Consider the following 19,319-nt stretch of genomic DNA (forward strand, 5'->3'; position numbering starts at 1 on the left):
ACAAGGTAGGGGAACACCCTAGACATGTGGTCTCCACAAGGTAAGGTATACCTGGACCATGCTCACACACACACACACGCACATGTCAGGTATACCTATCTTTGTGGAGACCACTCATTCACAAAAATGCTAATGCTAACTATGACAACCTTAACCCCCACCCTGCCCTAACCATGACCAAAAGTAACCAAGCAATTTTTTACATTTTTAGCTTTTTCATAGCAATCATCGATTTTTATAAAACAGAGTTTTCCCTTATGGGGACCGGTTTCCTGTTTTATAAAAAAACGGATATTTATCACATTATAGGGACATTGTGTCCCCATAAGGATTGGTATACCTGCTTGCACACACACACGAACATGCAAACTCTACACACGTATTTGAAGCAGCGTTTAACCTGTATTACCTGCTAAACCACCGTGCCACCTATCTTGCTATTGGTATATGCAGTACTGTGCAAAGGTCTTAGGCAAAGAAAAGGAGGTTTAATTGATCTTCATGTTGGAGTAAAACTGTGATTCTATGTCTATCAAAGAGCATCTGCTTAGCCATTTTAAAACTTTGTCCTGGTATTTATAGCAACCATCCAATGCACATGTATTGTTGCAAATGTATTTGTTGACAAGACCACTAACATATCTTGTTTGGCTAACCAATACCTCAAGTTATTTACCTAATTAAGTCAAATCTGGAGCCTCTTTGCCTGGGATGAGAAGATCACCGGCTGGAGCTGGGTTTGGCAGAATAATCACATCTTGAGGACCTTTAACCCTCAGCTCTATGGGCCCCGCTGCAGGTGGCTGCCCTTCACTGACAAGCTTGCCCTCACTTGCATGTGTGTTATGCGTCATGGAGAGCAAGATGTCTTTATTATTATTATTAGTAGTAATGAATTGAGCTGGAGGTGAAGATAAATAGAGAAATGAGTGAAACTAAATATTTATGTTTTGTGGTCTCAATATTTTCCTCAGCTGTATATCAGTACTTTTTTTGGAGACAGACAGAATAAATTCATGTTTCTTTTTATTTGCATGCATTCTAATGTGAAATTGCGTCATGCCCCGCTCGTCCGCTCCTCCCGTGTGCCACAACCCCTCATCTACCCCGTGTGGATTCCCCATGTTCACCAGCTGTTTCTTGTTGTTGTCATTAGTCTTATGTATTTAAGTCTGCGTTAGGTATGTTATCCCCAGTCCGGTCATTGAAGTCAGTTGTCCTGTCTTGTGCCTTGCCTCGTGTTGTTCTACGATAAATCCCTCATTTACCTGAGTCCTCCGATCTGGCTGCTGCTTCTCCGCTCCGTGCCCGAGTGAACGTGACAAATTGTGTGTTTTTTCTATGCAAATATACACTTACTACCCAGATAAATAGCTTTTCATTCTCTTTCACTGCCTAAGACTTCTGCACAGTTCTGTAAGTATTACGTTTGCTAACTGAGGGAAGCTTCAGATCCCATGTGACCTCAGACTGGATCAGTGGTTAGAAGATGGATTAATGGAGAGAGACTCGAGTTCGGCATTTCAAGAATAATGTAGTCAGTGCCCAGACTGAAGAATGAAAATGCTGAATAAAAAAAAATCTATCACAAACTTTTACTATCACACAACTGTCCCACACACTTCCAGTATACAGTGGAACCAGTCATTATGTTATTTACAATACAAGTCATCCATTTTACAAAACGTACTCTACATAGAAAGTAGAGCCCAACATAAAGATTCTTCACTGTTATGTTTGTTTTTGGATCCAGCTGACTCACTTATAACAGAAAAGCCTGTTTTATTGTAACATTCTTATTTTCAAGTATAAAAATAAAATGTCTATAATGATTTCATACATTTGAAAACAGTGCTTAAAATCGCTTGAAAATTGTCATGACTGAGAAAGTCAGAAATCATGGTTGACAGAAATTTGCATACTGACAGCAGGATTCTCCTTTAAAACAAACCTCTCGCCCTGCTACAACACCAGATGTATGTTATAAACATTCTTTGCTGAACCTTGGTTGTGCTCCGTCTTCACTCCTGACCTGCCAGATCAGCAGATGGAAACATGAATCCCTTTATAATTGTGGTGGAGTTATTGTTTACATAATGTACAGCAAAAAATGACAGATAGGATCATTATACTCCATCACAAAGACAAGAACATGCACAAACTCACATATACGCACAGTACACTCACACACATGCATGATCACACGCTGACAATGGAGACACACAAGCTGTCACACACACCTCCAAGCACAAAAGCTAACATTTCTCTCTCTCTCTCTCTCTCTCTCTCTCTCTCTCATATATCCAGATTACAAGGGCAGCTTCAAAGTGTCACTGTAGGGTCACTGATGTGAAATGTTTACTTTGGGGTTCCACCAGGCTGCTGCTAACTCCCAAGACCCCACAAGGGGCTCTAATCAACCCAGTCTTCCTACTACAGCCACATCACTACTCTGCTGCATCGTGGAACCACTCCAGTGACGTTTCAGGGCCATAAAACATCTGCTGACACTGCTATTGGAAGTCGCTCCTTCTGGTATGTAGACACAGCTCAGTATTACCATTATTACACTGTTTTTTCAAGACAGATTTCTGATTCTATTGTTAACTGATAGATGCCACGTGCCTGCAAAGTTTGAAAAAGATCCGTCAGATATGTATGATCCATGTTACCGTTAGAACCTCCTGTTGCGGGAGGTGCGGAGGCTCAGTCAGTACCGCTGTTGTCTCACACCTCCATCTGTGTATTTTTGGAGTTTGTACGTGTTGCATAGATTTCCACAGGGTCCTCCGGTCTCCTGCCACAGTCCCAAATAACTCCCACAGACATGCAGTGAGGTTCATTGCCCATCAGGTATGATTGCATATGCATGCATGTGTCCGATGATGGCTGGGCATCCTGTCCAGAGTGTCCCCCAGCCGTGCGCCTTATGCTGCATGGGATAGACTCCAGCCCCCCGGTGACCAGAACAAGCATGAACAGGTGAAAGATGAATGGGCAGGAAATACTGTAAGATGCAAAAAAAATCCACGTGAAATTAATAATCTAGTTAATAAACAAATAGATGGTTATTTGTGTATATTTTGTATTTTCGTGTTTTAGCTTTGGAAAATGAATTATCTGTGGTAAAGAAATGTTAAATGTGCTACTGTAATGTGAAACATTTAAAAATAATCTATCAATTCTTCAATTTCCATGTATTACTTACCCTGGATAGTGTCATGCTGAGCCTGGAACTTATGCCAGGAAGTACAGAACACCCAGTGCAGGGCCAGATGCACATAGTCACACCACATTACCTAAAGTGTGTCTGAACTATGGGAGGAAAGTGAACTAGCAAGAGACAGCAAAGATATGCATGGACCGGGGGAAACATACGCATGGACCGCGGGACACATATATGCATGGACCGGGTGACACATACGCATGGACCGCGGGACACATATACGCATGGAACGTGGGACACATATACGCATGGACCGGGTGACACATACGCATGGACCGGGGGACACATATACGCATGGACCGGGTGACACATACGCATGGACCGGGGGACACATATACGCATGGAACGTGGGATACATATACGCATGGACCGTGGGACACATATACGCATGGACCGCGGGACACATATACGCATGGACCGGGTGACACATATACGCATGGACCGCGGGACACATATACGCATGGACCGGGTGACACATACGCATGGAACCTGGGACACATATACGCATGGACCGCGGGACACATATACGCATGGACTGGGTGACACATACGCATGGACCGAGTGACACATATACGCATGGACCGGGTGACACATATACGCATGGACCGCGGGACACATATACCCATGGACCGGGTGACACATACGCATGGACCGCGGGACACATATACGCATGGACCGAGTGACACATACGCATGGACCGCGGGACACATATACGCATGGAACGTGGGACACATATATGCATGGACCGGGGGACACATATACGCATGGAATGCGGGACACATATATGCATGGACCAGGGGACACATATACGCATGGAATACGGGACACATATACGCATGGACCGGGGGACACATATACGCATGGAACGCGGGACACATATACGCATGGACCGGGGGACACATGTGGTTGTTTATCGCTACATTCTTAATGATGCTCCACCCAGGTCGACCTCCCACCCCCCAGTTCCATGGTTCATACATATACATACATGTATGCAAGCACACACAGTGATTAAAAAAACAAAATTAACATTTCATTATATCCTTATTTCACTGAGCTATGATTGTAATCTCAGTTGAATTACATTGAGTGACCACATCTAATTAGTTTGAAACCTAAACATTATTCACACATTTTTAAATACCTCTGATACGTAAGATTACCAACGGAGTCAGGTAATGTAACTGTTACGTGCGAGACCTTTATCACCATAATCCCATCTGTTCATGAGCGTACACCAGTCTTAAATTCTTGCATCAGCAGAAGTAAACATGTGAGGAGATGTCGAGCTGTGTTTTTGGTACTAACAGCAGCTGTGGATGACCCGGTAATATGTCAAGCCGTGTTTTTGGTACTAACAGCAGCTGTGGGTGACCCTGTAATGTGTCGAGCCGTGTTTTTGGTACTAACAGCAGCTGTGGGTGACCCTGTAATATGTCGAGTCGTGTTTTTGGTACTAATAGCAGCTGTGGGTGACCCTGTAATATGTCGTGTTTTTGGTACTAACAGCAGCTGTGGGTGACCCTGTAATATGTCGTGTTTTTGGTACTAACAGCAGCTGTGGGTGACCCTGTAATATGTCGTGTTTTTGGTACTAACAGCAGCTGTGGGTGACCCTGTAATATGTCGTGTTTTTGGTACTAACAGCAGATGTGGGTGACCCTGTAATATGTTGTGTTTTTGGTACTAACAGCAGATCTGGGTGACCCTGTAATATGTCGAGTCATGCTCCGCTCTCACCCTCACTCATAAACTCACACTAGTCTGTGGTGTCACACCTAAGTACGGTCATACTTAACTCTCCTGTATAGCCGCTATCTTCTTACCTATTGTGAGAAAAGTAAACCCTAAAATATAGTCTGGCTATACGAAAACACAAAATCAATTTATTGTTTTGGAGTTTTCCATGTAGAGTGAGTATTGTGAAAATGGGACACCAGGCAAAATAAGACAGTTATACTTTGCAGTTAATATAAGTGTATAGTAATACTTTATTTTCCTTTCTATTTAGTGTTCAAGGGGCATTCATGTGTTTAGAATGGTATCAGTTTGGGATTAAAGACATTGAGATGATTTTTTCCAGAAAGCAAATTTTCAGAAAGTGCAATATTTTAACAATATTAACGATATACCCATGAAACTGAAGTGGCAGATCTAGCCATGTCAGCGTCATAAGACAAATCAGAAAGATGTGATCCTGAACCGCCTTAACCCACACTATCAAAAGAAACATGCAATGCAAGTGAGGGCTTTTTTTAATCTTCTAGTCTCCGATTTTAATTTCTTTTTCTTTTGGGCATGACACGTCACTTGGTCTTATTCCCACTGAGAAGTAAATGGAAGGCAGATAGATACGTATGTCAGTCTGCATATAATTTGCTGCATTTAATCAGTGTGATTGATCTTGACTACACCTGTGAGATAGAGCATGTCTCTAGAGGTCATTTAATCTCCCGTTTGAGCAGCAGGTGTTTGGGTGTTCCATCCAAGACGCAGGGCCATGAAAGATTCATATATACATCCAAAGTCTGTCCCTCGGTGTGCAGCCTAAGAGAGACTTTTCTGCAGTATACTGTGGTCAATATAACCTGCGATCAAATGTATTACACATAAAACTGCAGCTTTTCTGGTAGAGTACAGTTAAAGGTCTGACAAAACACATGACAAGAAAACCAGAAAACAGTTTTATTTTTGTATAGTTTGTGTAGTGTATAGTTACAAATGTTAAGTCACATAGCTAAATGTTTCACGCTGAGAGAATCACACTGGGGTTACATTAGGCAGATGCCCTTATGCTGATGTGTCATTACAAAGAACATGCTATAACTTATAGTTTCAAATAAAGAAAGGTTAGCTTTTACCTATAAAAAGGAACCTGTAATTAAGATTACTAAGTAAAATTGTCAGCCATATTGTGTTTACAGACAATTGATTCCTTATAGGTGTGATTAATTATTTTTATGAATTACTGTACATATGTGGTGCAGACAGGTCTATTTTTTTCAACTCTTAATCACGCTCTGTATTAGGTCAGCTGGGTCGAATATAACCAGAGCTGTTTAGAACATTTTCACTATAGCATTTGGTCACTATATAAGCACTATCTCTTTTGATAAAAGTGGCATGAAGAGGAATATTTTCGTAGCATTAGCTTTCTAAAACATTCATAAAAAGACTTTATTTTTCTGCTGTTTGAAAAATTAGCAGAGGAAGCTAAATTATTTAACGCAAGGCTATCGCTTTCCTCTTGGTCAGTTGGCAGGGTAACTATAGCAGAATTTCATTTATTATTAACCAACTCGGTAGCAACACGGACGCCTCTTCCCACAGAGTCCCTGGGCTGCCGAACGCGTGGGTTCATGGCCACGCGAAAGAAATCAAATGAAGGCTGTCATGTTGTGTAACCCAACAAAACTTCACTGAGACACAATGTAGAACGGGGATCATGTAAAAGTGTTGCTTTTTTTCCAATGGAGGGAGCAAATACGAGAGCTGGGGACGAGAAACCTGCGAAAAAAGTGAGGTTTCGGGTGTCGTCAGCAAACAGCGGTCGGATCTTAAAGGAGGTGTTCAAAGACGAGGGACCTTCAGACTCTCTGGACTCTGACGGCAACAGCAGCTCAGAGGCAGAGCGGGACAGCACACCCCCGGCCAACGATGCCAGCGGACACCTCAACGGCCTGCTGGGCCCGGAACCGGACGACAGTGGGAGCGAACTTGACGACCTGCTCATGTATGCCGGGGCCTGCCGGGACAGACCCTTCGGCACCAGGCGGGTCAACATCCTCAGCAAAAACGGGACTGTGCGCGGCGTGAAGCACAAAGTGAGCGCTGGGCAGGCGCTCTTCAGCAACCTCAGCAGTGTCTATGGGGTAAGGAGCCCTCTGCCACGCCCCGGCTCATTTACTCACCTTCTCTTCTTTCTCATTCATTTTCCTCCGCTTTCCACATCAGCTATTGACATACTCTGGCCATTAGTCAGGATACTGCCGTAAGCTTGAAAGCAAAATCAAAAACGCGGATGGAAAATCAAAATTCAAATGCAACATCCAAGCTTATATTTTGTTCTATTTGTGTTCTACTTGATGTCATATTTGCATTATATATATATATATATATATATATATATATATATATATATATATATAATATATTATATATTATATATATATATAATGCAAATATGACATCAAGTAGAACACACACATATATATATATATATATATATATATATATATATATATATATATATATATATATATATAAATTAACGCCAGAAATACACACTGGAAATATGTAAAACTGCCATTTTATAGATATTTAACTTAAGTTTTTACATATATACATTGTACTTAACTGCAGTTCTTTTTTAAAATGCGATATTTTGCAGAACACAAAAATGAGTATGAACGTAACATAAAGTTGTCACCTTTTATGGAATCTTATAAACTAAGCTTTGAAGCCAGTGCATTTGTTACCGATGAAAATGCCCTTATATGTGAGAAATTAGTGCTTTTTTTCTGGTATTGCTTCTGTACTGGATAAAGCACAAAACTTTTTGTACGATCATAAATGCAGAAACTGAGAGAGATTGAGACAGGTGCACTAATATAAGTGTTTCTTTTTGAGTTTGGAGCTGCAGTATTTGGCCATGGTGCCCTAACTCTCTTGAACTTTCTCTTTCACTGTCCCACTACCAAATGATGTCACAGGCTAGACGACATGCTTGCCAAATGAAAGATTAATGACCAATTTACTAAGTGTTAGGGGGGAGCCATATCATGCTAATGAACCATACAGTCTTCAGCCTTCTAGTGAAACTGCAGCATCAACATTAAGAAGCTGGCAATTGACTGTGGGAAGCTGAAGAAATAAAATAAGAAAAAACAACACGTTTGATATATAACCTCCTTTAGCAATTCCATAAATATTCATAAGTTTTGTGTTTCTCCGCTAAATGCAATCTTATCTTGGAGACAGAGAAGCGATATTTATTACTTGCTTCAGATACAGATACTATTACCAAAAATGTCCACATGTAATCCACAATAAGCCACATGTGGATTTGTCCACCATATTGAAAATACAAGCAAGTCTCTTGTTTGTTTATTTGTTTGCTTATAATTTATTTGCTGGCTTGTTTATTTCAGTCTCACATTGAACCCAATTCACTGGATAATTGATTGCCATGCACTGTAAATAACTGCCCAGTTTAATTAAAGAGCACTCTAATACAATTAAAGGGAAGTGGCTGAACTCGGTCAGTGACTGAAAATGCAAAATATTTGCAGTTTCATGGTTTCATTTTATGATCTCATACAAGCCAAATTCTTTAGGCAAATTTAACTAGGTATGGAAGGATGGGTCAGTATTCTGCTGCTGACGTAGCAGATGTGTTTCCTGCGGTCACTTGATTTCATTGATATTGTAGGATGTACTTCACTGCAAGTCAAAGAGCTGATGTTTTTTAAAGTCTCACAGCTTCACACAGACTATTTCAAACTTACGGCATTTTGGATTATCTCTATTTTGAAAGGGACCTAGTCTTCCCACTGAACCCTTCCAAATCAATTAGCCAAATATCAAACTCAGGGGATCAGCTGATTATATTGTGACGGGTCCCACTGAGGTCTAAAAGGAGGGTTTCCAGTTTCAGCTCTGGCACATCACTGGGGCCTTGAAAAGATCATCAAAGATACAAAGGGGGAATCATTCCAAGTAGAGCCCTATCTCTATTTTGATGAGAAGCCAAATCTCAGTTCCACTAAAGTTATCTCCAATAGGGACTGTCTGGCTCATACCAAACTGCTTGATTAGGGACTATCTGACTCATTCCAAACTGCCTGAATAGGGGTTGTCTGGCACAAAACAAACTGCCTGAATAGGGGCTGTCTGGCTCAAACCAAACTGCCTGATTAGGGGCTGTCTGGCTCATACCAAACTGCCTGGTAAGGGCCTGTCTGGCTCATACCAAACTGCCTAATTAGGGGCTGTCTGGCTCATACCAAACTGCCTAATTAGGGGCAGTCTGGCTCATACAAAACTGCCTGATTAGGGGCAGTCTGGCTCAAACCAAACTGCCTGATTAGAGGCTGTCTGGCTCAAACCAAACTGCCTGAATAGGGGCTGTCCGGCTCATACAAAACTGCCTGATTAGGGGAAGTCTGGCTGATACTAAACTACCTGATTAGAGGCTGTCTGCCTCAAACCAAACTGCCTGATTAGGGGCTGTCTGGCTCATACCAAACTGCCTCATTAGCGGCTATCTGGCTCATACCAAACTGCCTGATTAGGGGCTGTCTGGCTCAAACCAAACTGCCTGATTAGGAGCTGTCTGGCTCATACCAAACTGCCTCATTAGCGGCTGTCTGGCTCATACCAAACTGCCTGAATGGGGGCTGTCTGGCTCAGACCAAACTGTCTGAATAGGGGCTGTCTGGCTCATACAAAACTGCCTGATTAGGGGCTGTCTGGCTCATACCAAGCTACCTAATTAGGGGTTGTCTGGCTCATACCAAACTGCCAGATTAGGGGCTGTCTGACTCATACCAAAGTTCCTGAATAGGAACTGTCTGGCTCAAACCAAACTGCCTGATTAGAGGCTGTCTGGCTCAAACCAAACTGCCTGAATAGGGCCTGTCTGGCTCGTACAAAACAGCCTGATTTGGGGCTGTCTGGCTCATACAAAACAGCCTGATTAGGGGCTGTCTGGCTCATACATAACAACCTGATTAGGGGCTGTCTGGCGCAAACCAAACTGCCTGAATAGGAGCTGCCTGCTTCATACCAAACTGCCTTGAATAGGGGCTGTCTACCTCATACCAAACTGCCTGAATAGGAGCTGCCTGGCTCATAGCAAACTACCTTAATAGGAGCTGCCTGGCTCATACCAAACTGCCTGAATAGGAGCTGTCTGGCACAAAACAATCTGCCTCAATAGGGGCTGTCTGGCTCATACCAAACTGCCTCAATAGGGGCTGTCTGCCACAAACCAAACTGCCTGAATAGGAGCTGTCTGGCTCATACCAAACTGCCTGAATAGAAGCTGCCTGCTTCATACCAAACTGCCTTGAATAGGGGCTGTCTACCTCATACCAAACTGCCTGAATAGGGGCAGTCTACCTCATACCAAACTGCCTGAATAGGAACTGCCTGGCTCATAGCAAACTACCTTGAATAGGAGGTGCCTGGCTCATACCAAACTGCCTGAATAGGAGCTGTCTGGCACAAACCAAACTGCCTGAATAGGGGCTGTCTGGCTCATACCAAACTGCATGAATAGGGGCTGTCTGTCACAAACCAAACTGCCTGAATAGGAGCTGCCTGGCCCATACCAAACTGCCTGAATAGGAGCTGCCTGGCTCAGACCAAACTGCCTGAATAGGAGCTGTCTGGTTCAAGCCAAACTGCCTGAATAAGGGCTGTCTGGCTTAAACCAAACTGCCTGAATAGGGGCTGTCTACCTCATACCAAACTGCCTGAATAGGGTCTGTCTGGCTCATACCAAACTGCCTGAATAGGAGCTGCCTGCTTCATACCAAACTGCCTTGAATAGGGGCTGTCTACCTCATACCAAACTGCCTGAATAGGAGCTGTCTGGTTCAAGCCAAACTGCCTGAATAAGGGCTGTCTGGCTCAAACCAAACTGCCTGAATAGGGGCTGTCTACCTCATACCAAACTGCCTGAATAGGGTCTGTCTGGCTCATACCAAACTGCCTGAATATGAGCTGCCTGGCCCATACCAAACTGCCTGAATAGGAGCTGCCTGGCTCAGACCAAACTGCCTGAATAGGAGCTGTCTGGTTCAAGCCAAACTGCCTGAATAAGGGCTGTCTGGCTTAAACCAAACTGCCTGAATAGGGGCTGTCTACCTCATACCAAACTGCCTGAATAGGGTCTGTCTGGCTCATACCAAACTGCCTGAATAGGAGCTGCCTGCTTCATACCAAACTGCCTTGAATAGGGGCTGTCTGGCTCAGACCAAACTGCCTGATTAGGGGCTGTCTGGCTCAAACAAAACTGCCTGTTTAGGGGCTGTCTGGCTCAAACCAAACTGCCTGAATAGGAGCTGTCTACCTCATACCAAACTGCCTGAATAGGGGCTGTCTGGCTCATACTAAACTGCCTGAATAGCGGCTGTCTGGCTCATACCAAACTGTCTGAATAGGGACTATCTCGTTCAAAGCAAACTGCCTGATTAGGGGCTGTCTTGCTCAAACCAAACTGCCTGTTTAGGGGCTGTCTGGCTCATACCAAACTGCCTGATTAGGGGCTGTCTGACTCATTCCAAACTGCCTGAATAGGGGTTGTCTGGCGCAAACCCAACTGCCTGAATAGGGGCTGTCTGGCTCATACAAAACTGCCTGATTAGGGGCTGTCTGCCACAAACCAAACTGCCTGATTAGGGGCTGTCTGGCTCATACCAAACTGCCTGAATAGGAGCTGTCTGGCTCAAACCAAACTGCCTGAATAGGGGCTGTCTACCTCATACCAAACTGCCTGAATAGGGGCTGTCTGGCTCATACTAAACTGCCTGAATAGCGGCTGTCTGGCTCATACCAAACTGTCTGAATAGGGACTATCTCGTTCAAACCAAACTGCCTGATTAGGGGCTGTCTGGCTCAAACCAAACTGCCTGTTTAGGGGCTGTCTGGCTCATACCAAACTGCCTGATTAGGGGCTGTCTGACTCATTCCAAACTGCCTGAATAGGGGTTGTCTGGCGCAAACCCAACTGCCTGAATAGGGGCTGTCTGGCTCATACAAAACTGCCTGATAGGGGCTGTCTGCCACAAACCAAACTGCCTGATTAGGGGCTGTCTGGCTCATACCAAACTGCCTGAATAGGAGCTGTCTGGCTCAAACCAAACTGCCTGAATAGGGGCTGTCTACCTCATACCAAACTGCCTGAATAGGGGCTGTCTGGCTCATACTAAACTGCCTGAATAGCGGCTGTCTGGCTCATACCAAACTGCCTGAATAGGGACTGTCTGGTTCAAACCAAACTGTCTGAATATGGGCTGTCTACCTCATACCAAACTGCCTGAATAGGAGCTGCCTGGCTCATACCAAACTGCCTGAATAGGGGCTGTCTTCCTCATACTAAACTGCCTGAATAGGGGCTGTCTACCTCATACCAAACTGCCTGAATAGGGGCTTCCTTACTCATAGCAAACTACCTGAATAGGAGCTGCCTGGCTCATACTAAACTGCCTAAATAGGGGCTACCTAGCTCATACCAAACTGGCTGATTTGGGGCTGCCTGGCTCATACCAAACTGTCTGAACCGTGGTTGTGTTTTGTGGTTGTGTTCAAGGGTTTGCTGCGGGGTGGCTCGCTTCCACAGAGAGGGAACCGCTGAGACCGGGACTTCCTGTGTCACCAATCGGAATCTGTTTATGTGTCGAGTGCCCCTGGATAATAAATACCATAAATACCCCCCCATCTCCCTTCTGCCTCCATCACCTCCCCTGGAGTCTTCTTGTGGCAGATGTATCCTTTCCTCTCCCTACACCTGGAACTAAGGACCCCTGGTGACTGGTAGCTGGAAGCATTTCTTAACAGGGCTTGATGGTCAAGGTCTACAGAAATTATACAGAAAATCAGAGTTGGATATAACACTGAACACTAAACCTGCATAATCAGGTGGATCCAAGCCTAGAGATGTAACATATCCAATAAACAAAATATTAAAATAACCTTGTATAACATTTTTATGTTACTGTGCAGAAGAATGTGTTTTTGCCCGTCTGACATAATCATCAGTGCTGACACCTTTGTGCTGGAATCCATTTGTCAGTTGTTTACACAAGTTTTGAAGTAAAGGTATGTGTTAAAAATGCTATATCCTAGTGGACCTTACCATTATTCCTAAGTGTTACTTTTTATATATAGCTAGATATTCAAAGATCACAGGTTTTTTCATAGAGCTGTGCTTTGTGAGAAGCTTGTTTCAGAGGATTCAGACTCACTTGTGAATTTAAGCCACTCAGAAGACATTATGCAACAGCCTCCATCGGCTAATTTTCTCTTAATGGTTCGAAGTCACATGAGCTCACAACACAAAGAGTCTATCAATCTAGACTGAGGCCTCAGCTGTCTGATGCGGCCACCCATGGGAAAGGCGTTTGTCAGGATTCATCTGTTTTCTTGTAAATCAACTTGTGATTTTATCACTATGACCCACCTGAGAATCATTGTGTGAAATAAAGGCTGTACAGACATACAGTACATCTGTATTGTAATGCAGAAATTAAAGTCTGGATATTTTGATAATTTAAGTAGTAAAATCATGCAGTTTTTTATGGATATTTGTACAGTTGACAAGAAGTCTCCTCTTGCTTGAATTATGCTCTTCTGTATAAATGAATACTGTTGACAGTAACTATTGTGGTGATTTTTTTTTCTGTTTAGAGTTTGTGAATTTTTAAATGTCTGTTTGATTTTTATTTCTTAAGTATTGTTTTTATTGTTGTGTTTATCAATGGTAATCATACGTTAGATGTATGAAAATTGTTTCTGAGTAGCTATGTTTAACATAAATTCAAGTTTTATAGCTTTTCAAATTGTATTTCACTGTACATTTTTAACTGACTGCTTTTTACAGAATGCCTATTTTACTCATTTTGGATGGAATTCCTGCTTTTTGATGTGGTGATAATTAGAGTTGATTAGAGTAGATATTGATTCTTACCAAGAATTTTCGTAAACTACTAAGACTAGGGACAAATATTGTAAAATCAAAAATAAATGTTGTTTCTAAATCATGCTTACATTGTTAGAATAAACACAAAACTTATTTGTATAATGTCTGTTTTTTATGTATATCAATAAATTTAGAGAAAAAATATCTAAATCAGAATCGGAAATTGGGTCCAAGTAAAAAAAATCAAAGATTTTTTCTACCCATTTTAGTCAAACCTGATAAAATGAAGACTGTCCAAGGTATATGACTCCCCCGGTCTTGACGTAAAAGTGAAAGTAATTGCATAATATAGCAATATCGTGTATGGTGGATTCAGAATTTCCGCTGTTTAAAGCACAATCAGTTTGTTAACAATTCCCTTCTCGTCATAAGTCATTTGCGTGGGTCCAGTGTCTTTGACTATTATTAGATTTTGTTATTGTTAGATTGTTGAAGTGAATAAATATCATTTAGATCTGCATTGCTTACAGCACATAAGGACTTTGAGGAACCTGCCTAGTGATTTCATAGTATTATGCTATTGGTTTTTAGCTACTAGTAAGTAGGATTTGCATGTACAGAGCTGACATAAAAAATAAATCAATGCATAAATGAATTAAGAAATGAATGAATATTTTTATTGTCATTGCACACATACAATTCTTACCACACAAGTACAATGAGGTTGAGTTAGCAACTTCCATACTCAATGACAATAAGACAATAAAATAAAATTTAAAAAGATAAAACAACAATAAAGTACTAAATAAAACTCAACACCAAAACCCACATAATACTGAAAAATAGCAATTAAACAACAGTGTAAAATGCATAGCATAAACAACATAAGACAGTACATGGTAGTATATGACATTATATGATAGTATGGGACAGTATATGATAATATAGGACAGTATATGACAGTAAAGATGGTATGAAGGGTCTGGCAGCAGTAACAGTGCATGTCTGGCAGTATTATGTGCAACACCAAAACAGTAAGGGAGGAGTCAGACAGATTATGTGGGAGCAGTTATTACTCTGGAGAAAAATCTTGGGTAAAACATATTCCCAATATGCACCTATAATATGGAGAACAACACAGAAAAACAAACTGATGAAAGATCCATTAACCCTTCCATTAACACCCTTTTACCATTAGTGCTATTTATGTGATGAAACAATAATAGCACTGGGTACAAATAGCTTGTATAGGCCACTGCCTTTGAACATGAGCCATGGTAACCTGGCAATGTGCTCTTTATATCTCCCCAGCCAACAGTGAGGCTCGAGTTTGGGCGGATTGTGATCTACACCACCAGTTTCCGTGTGGTGCGAACCACGTTCGAGCGCTGCGAGCTGGTGCGCAAGATCTTCCAGAACCACAGAGTCAAGTTCCTGGAGAGAAACGTGGCCTTGAACAGTAACTTCGGCAAGGAACTGGAGGAGAGGTGCCGGCGAGTGGGAGAATTACCCTCTCTGCCGGTGGTCTTCATCGATGGACACTACCTTGGGGTCAGGGCCTCTGCTCTCGTTGAAGCCCAGATATTGCTGAAGTACTCCAATAATATATATTCTATAATCCTTCAGGCAAAGGACCATGCAAATATATGTAAAGAATTTAGTTTGTGTAAAGTTAGTTTAGATGTTATTTCATTAAGAAAACTACAAATGGCATACTTATTGACCATAAATGTGGCATTTCAGCTCACTTTCGTTATGTGCTTGATTCTCAGGGAGCTGAAAAAATTCTGGGTATGAATGAATCAGGAGAGCTCCAGGATCTTCTCACCAAAATCGAGGTAAAAATGTTTTGGGGTGTTTTTTGGTTACATCAGAAACTGCACAAAAATCTGATTTAGTGTAGCATTCTGCATTTCATCAAGGAAATCTAAATTTTGCTACTGGTTTCAGTTCCTTTGTTCCTTTTCATAAATGTTGATCAAATTTCTGCCAGCTTTTATGCCACTCATTAGCATACATGCTCATAGTTCCCACTGTTTGTCACACTCTGATGCAAAAACACACCAGTGTAGACACCCATGACTCTAAAAATTTCTGTTACATACCTTACAAAGGAATGTTTCATGAAAAAGCTCTCCTCAAATTAAGTTAATGGCAGTTAAGTTTCAGAGTGTCTATTTGCACCTGGGTGAAACTAGTCATCTGTCTGGCTATTTACACCCGGCTTCCTCAGTCCCTGCCCTCTGGCTCCACAAAAACCATAAACACTGCATTGCAGGCATGCTTTCAAGTGACTTCAATGGCTGAAATCGCCAAAAAACAGGACACAGATATAAAACGTAAGGTAAATTAAGCATAAAATGTACCCTTGTTCTAGCAATAGTTAGCTACCTGAAGGTACACAGTAACCTTGCTAACTAGCATTAGCTCTACCTAAAGGAGTAGCACATAGGGAGGAATTTTAGATCTATAATAGTATCTGCCTGAAAAGGTGGTGCTACTTCCCCTTGTGGATCAACCGAGTCAAACTACAGGATGGATTAGCTGTGGAGTTGTATCAATTATCATTAACCGGGGGCCAGGGAAAATGTATGGGGACTCAGAAAATGACATAAATAATACATGGGGGTTACATTCAGAGAATTTGCTGGTAGATAATGGGTGAAGGCATAGCTTTGAAGAGCACAAACTGGGACTGCCTGAGGTTGAGGCTCTTTGGCCAAAGCCAAGCTTGATTTACTACTGTAAGTGTCAGCAAATCTCAAAGGTTAGGAAATACCTGAGCTCACCCACCCATAGCAAGATAATTCAATATAAGTAGGAAACCCACCAAAGGTGGCAGCCAGAGAGTAATTACAAGAGCCAAAATAACCGTAAAAATGGCTATTTCACTGGGTGTTGAATTAGCAGCAATCCAGACAAATGGTAGCTAGCAGGAACCTTACCTGTTGGTGTAAGCGATAGCTGTCTGCAGATTTTGAGCGACAATAATCTGGAATGAAAGAATAATTGTTAGAGATACAATAGTATTGTATGTCCCTCAATAGTGTGCAATTAATTGGTGTGTGGATAATGACACTGGTACAGGACTGTAGTTTGTTTGCACGATTTGATGGATTCCTAACCACAGAAAATAAGACTTAGGATTTGCTAAACTCTGAATGTTCCTTTCTTCTTTCCAGAAGGTGCAGCACCCGCATACTTGCTCCACCTGTGGGGACTTTGCCTTCATCCCGTGCCCCGTGTGCCATGGCAGCAAGATGTCTCTATTCCGGAACTGCTTCACAGATTCATTCAAGGCCCTCAAGTGCACTGCCTGCAATGAGAACGGCCTGCAGTCTTGCCCCAGATGCTCCTCTTAGGGCTGCAGCCACAAGCATTCCACATACACAAACTCTTTGTCTCCCCCTAGAGGACTGACATGGGACTGACAACATCCATCCATGTTCCTAATGCTTAGCCTAAGCAGGGTCATGTGGGTGGGCCTGGAACCTATCCCACGAAGTGCAGGGCAAACATGTGAATGTCAATAAAAGCTTTGGTTTCTTAGATGACTGTAAGATCCTACAGTTGACGATTTAAAAAAAAAAAAAAAAAAACATTACTTCAAGAGATGCTCCATCTAGGTTGTTTTGTCGGAAATTGCTTAATCTCTGAGATTTTGGCCTTAGAGCTGATGGGTTACTCTCAAACATAATGGGAATGAATGACATTCTTTCAATGTTTACTAAAGTGCCAGAAAAGTACATTTCAAAGATTCAATAGCAATGTCTTACCAGAAATCATGACCCAGTTATTGAATATAATCCACAAACTTGATAGTGAGCAGTTTAACGTATGAACTATTCTTTGCAGAATATTTCCAAACACCAATGGTATCACTGGGCAAAAGATATCGCCAGGGTGTCCGCTTGTATCTTCTGTGCAGTGACACGATTGGTGTGTGGGGTGAGGGGTGGGGACATGCAAGATCCATACAGACAGCACAGTCAACAGTGAGCCACCATGCTGTCCGTCATTTTGCAACATCTGGAAAATTAGGAACTGTAGTAATCAGGTTAATCGTCAACGCAACAAATTATACATTAAATAAATCCATCAAAACCGAGAAAACACTGAGAAACAACACAGTCCACTGAATAATCCAGGGGCTTGTATCAAGAAGCCAGATTTCTTGCTTAGCTGGATGATCAGTCAGATTTAAGGTACCCCAGTCTAAATGGACTTTGTTCACTTACATTTAGCCCAGACTACCTTAAATCTGACAAATTATCCGGTTAAGGAATCCTGCTTCGTGATACAGGCCGCAGGCTATGCATGTTGGTAGATGTCAGGCATTATTAACCAGCTGTAATTGGTTTTAATATATTTCCATGCAAAATAAACCCCAAACCTTGGATACCATGTACTATTACTCGAACATTCACTACATAAGATGCTAGAACTTTAATTGCTTCTGCCATGTTATGTTACACAAAGTTACTGCATTAATTGGTAGGAAAATAAATGATAAATAACAAGCACTAATGGTCTTGGTCAATTCCATAGAAACAGACTGATAGTAAAGGAACCTGAGATGGAATTTACACTCAACAGCTTCAGCTGCAATTTTTCATTAAAAACTACTACATTACATTATAGAGACCTATGAAGGTTAATGAAGAAAATACTCTGGACTGCGGTTTTTTAGTGGTGACATAAAGTACTGAGAGCAGGGACAGATTTCAGCAACCCATTTCGCTCTGAGATATAAATTTAAGCCATTACACCTGCTGCTAAGCGCCTGAGGGCCCCATTTCTCCTTGTATTATAAAGAGAAGGACTCAAACGTAAAATTTTACTGCAGGTGTGTGGTCTTACCAATTAATATTTAATCATCTTCCTTGCAGAATGGAAGCATATTTTTGACCCACAAAGAAGTACAAAAAGCAGAGCTCTGCAGAACACAGTCACGTTGTGAATTATTTATTGTTAGTCACATATTTAGACTGCTTAGTTCGCTGTCAATTATTAAAGACATAGCTATCATTCACAATATCAGGGGAAAGATGCTGGCTTAGTATTGGAGATATGTGGGGTTCATGGAAGCTGCCATGAGAATGTTCAGGGCTCTGCTCTCCTGGGTACACCGGCATGAATTGTATGCCTCTCAATTTTGCAGTCTCTTCATGGCGTTTTTCACTGAATGGGTGCTTCACTTGGTGAACCTCACAGATGTTGAAAACAGAACTGATCTGACAAGCACAAGACACAAATCAGCATACATATAGTCTACATTTAAGTAACGGTGCAATTTTCCTAATGCATGGCAGGACAATTACTAATTTTACATCAATTTGTTGTTACACAATACAATTGTCCAGTTTTGTGTTTAATTATTAACATTTAATAATTTTTTTAACGAATCAACTAGTTTGAGTCTCCACCAGGGTTCCATGTGTATGGACT

At 41.9% G+C, this 19,319-nt stretch overlaps 1 protein-coding gene across 1 annotated transcript; it reads left to right on the plus strand.

The window, feature by feature from the left end:
• The first annotated feature begins 6,154 nt into the window (after positions 1-6,154).
• grxcr1b (glutaredoxin and cysteine rich domain containing 1 b) lies at positions 6,155-18,283 on the plus strand. The gene is made up of 4 exons (XM_048997216.1): positions 6,155-7,098; positions 15,183-15,422; positions 15,644-15,709; positions 17,054-18,283. Exons 1-4 carry the CDS (start codon positions 6,697-6,699, stop codon positions 17,231-17,233), a joined length of 888 nt encoding a protein of 295 aa, XP_048853173.1. The 5' UTR covers positions 6,155-6,696; the 3' UTR covers positions 17,234-18,283.
• Positions 18,284-19,319: the final 1,036 nt, after the last annotated feature.

Source organism: Brienomyrus brachyistius, unplaced genomic scaffold, assembly GCF_023856365.1.
Source record: "Brienomyrus brachyistius isolate T26 unplaced genomic scaffold, BBRACH_0.4 scaffold32, whole genome shotgun sequence".
Lineage (NCBI taxonomy): Eukaryota > Metazoa > Chordata > Actinopteri > Osteoglossiformes > Mormyridae > Brienomyrus > Brienomyrus brachyistius.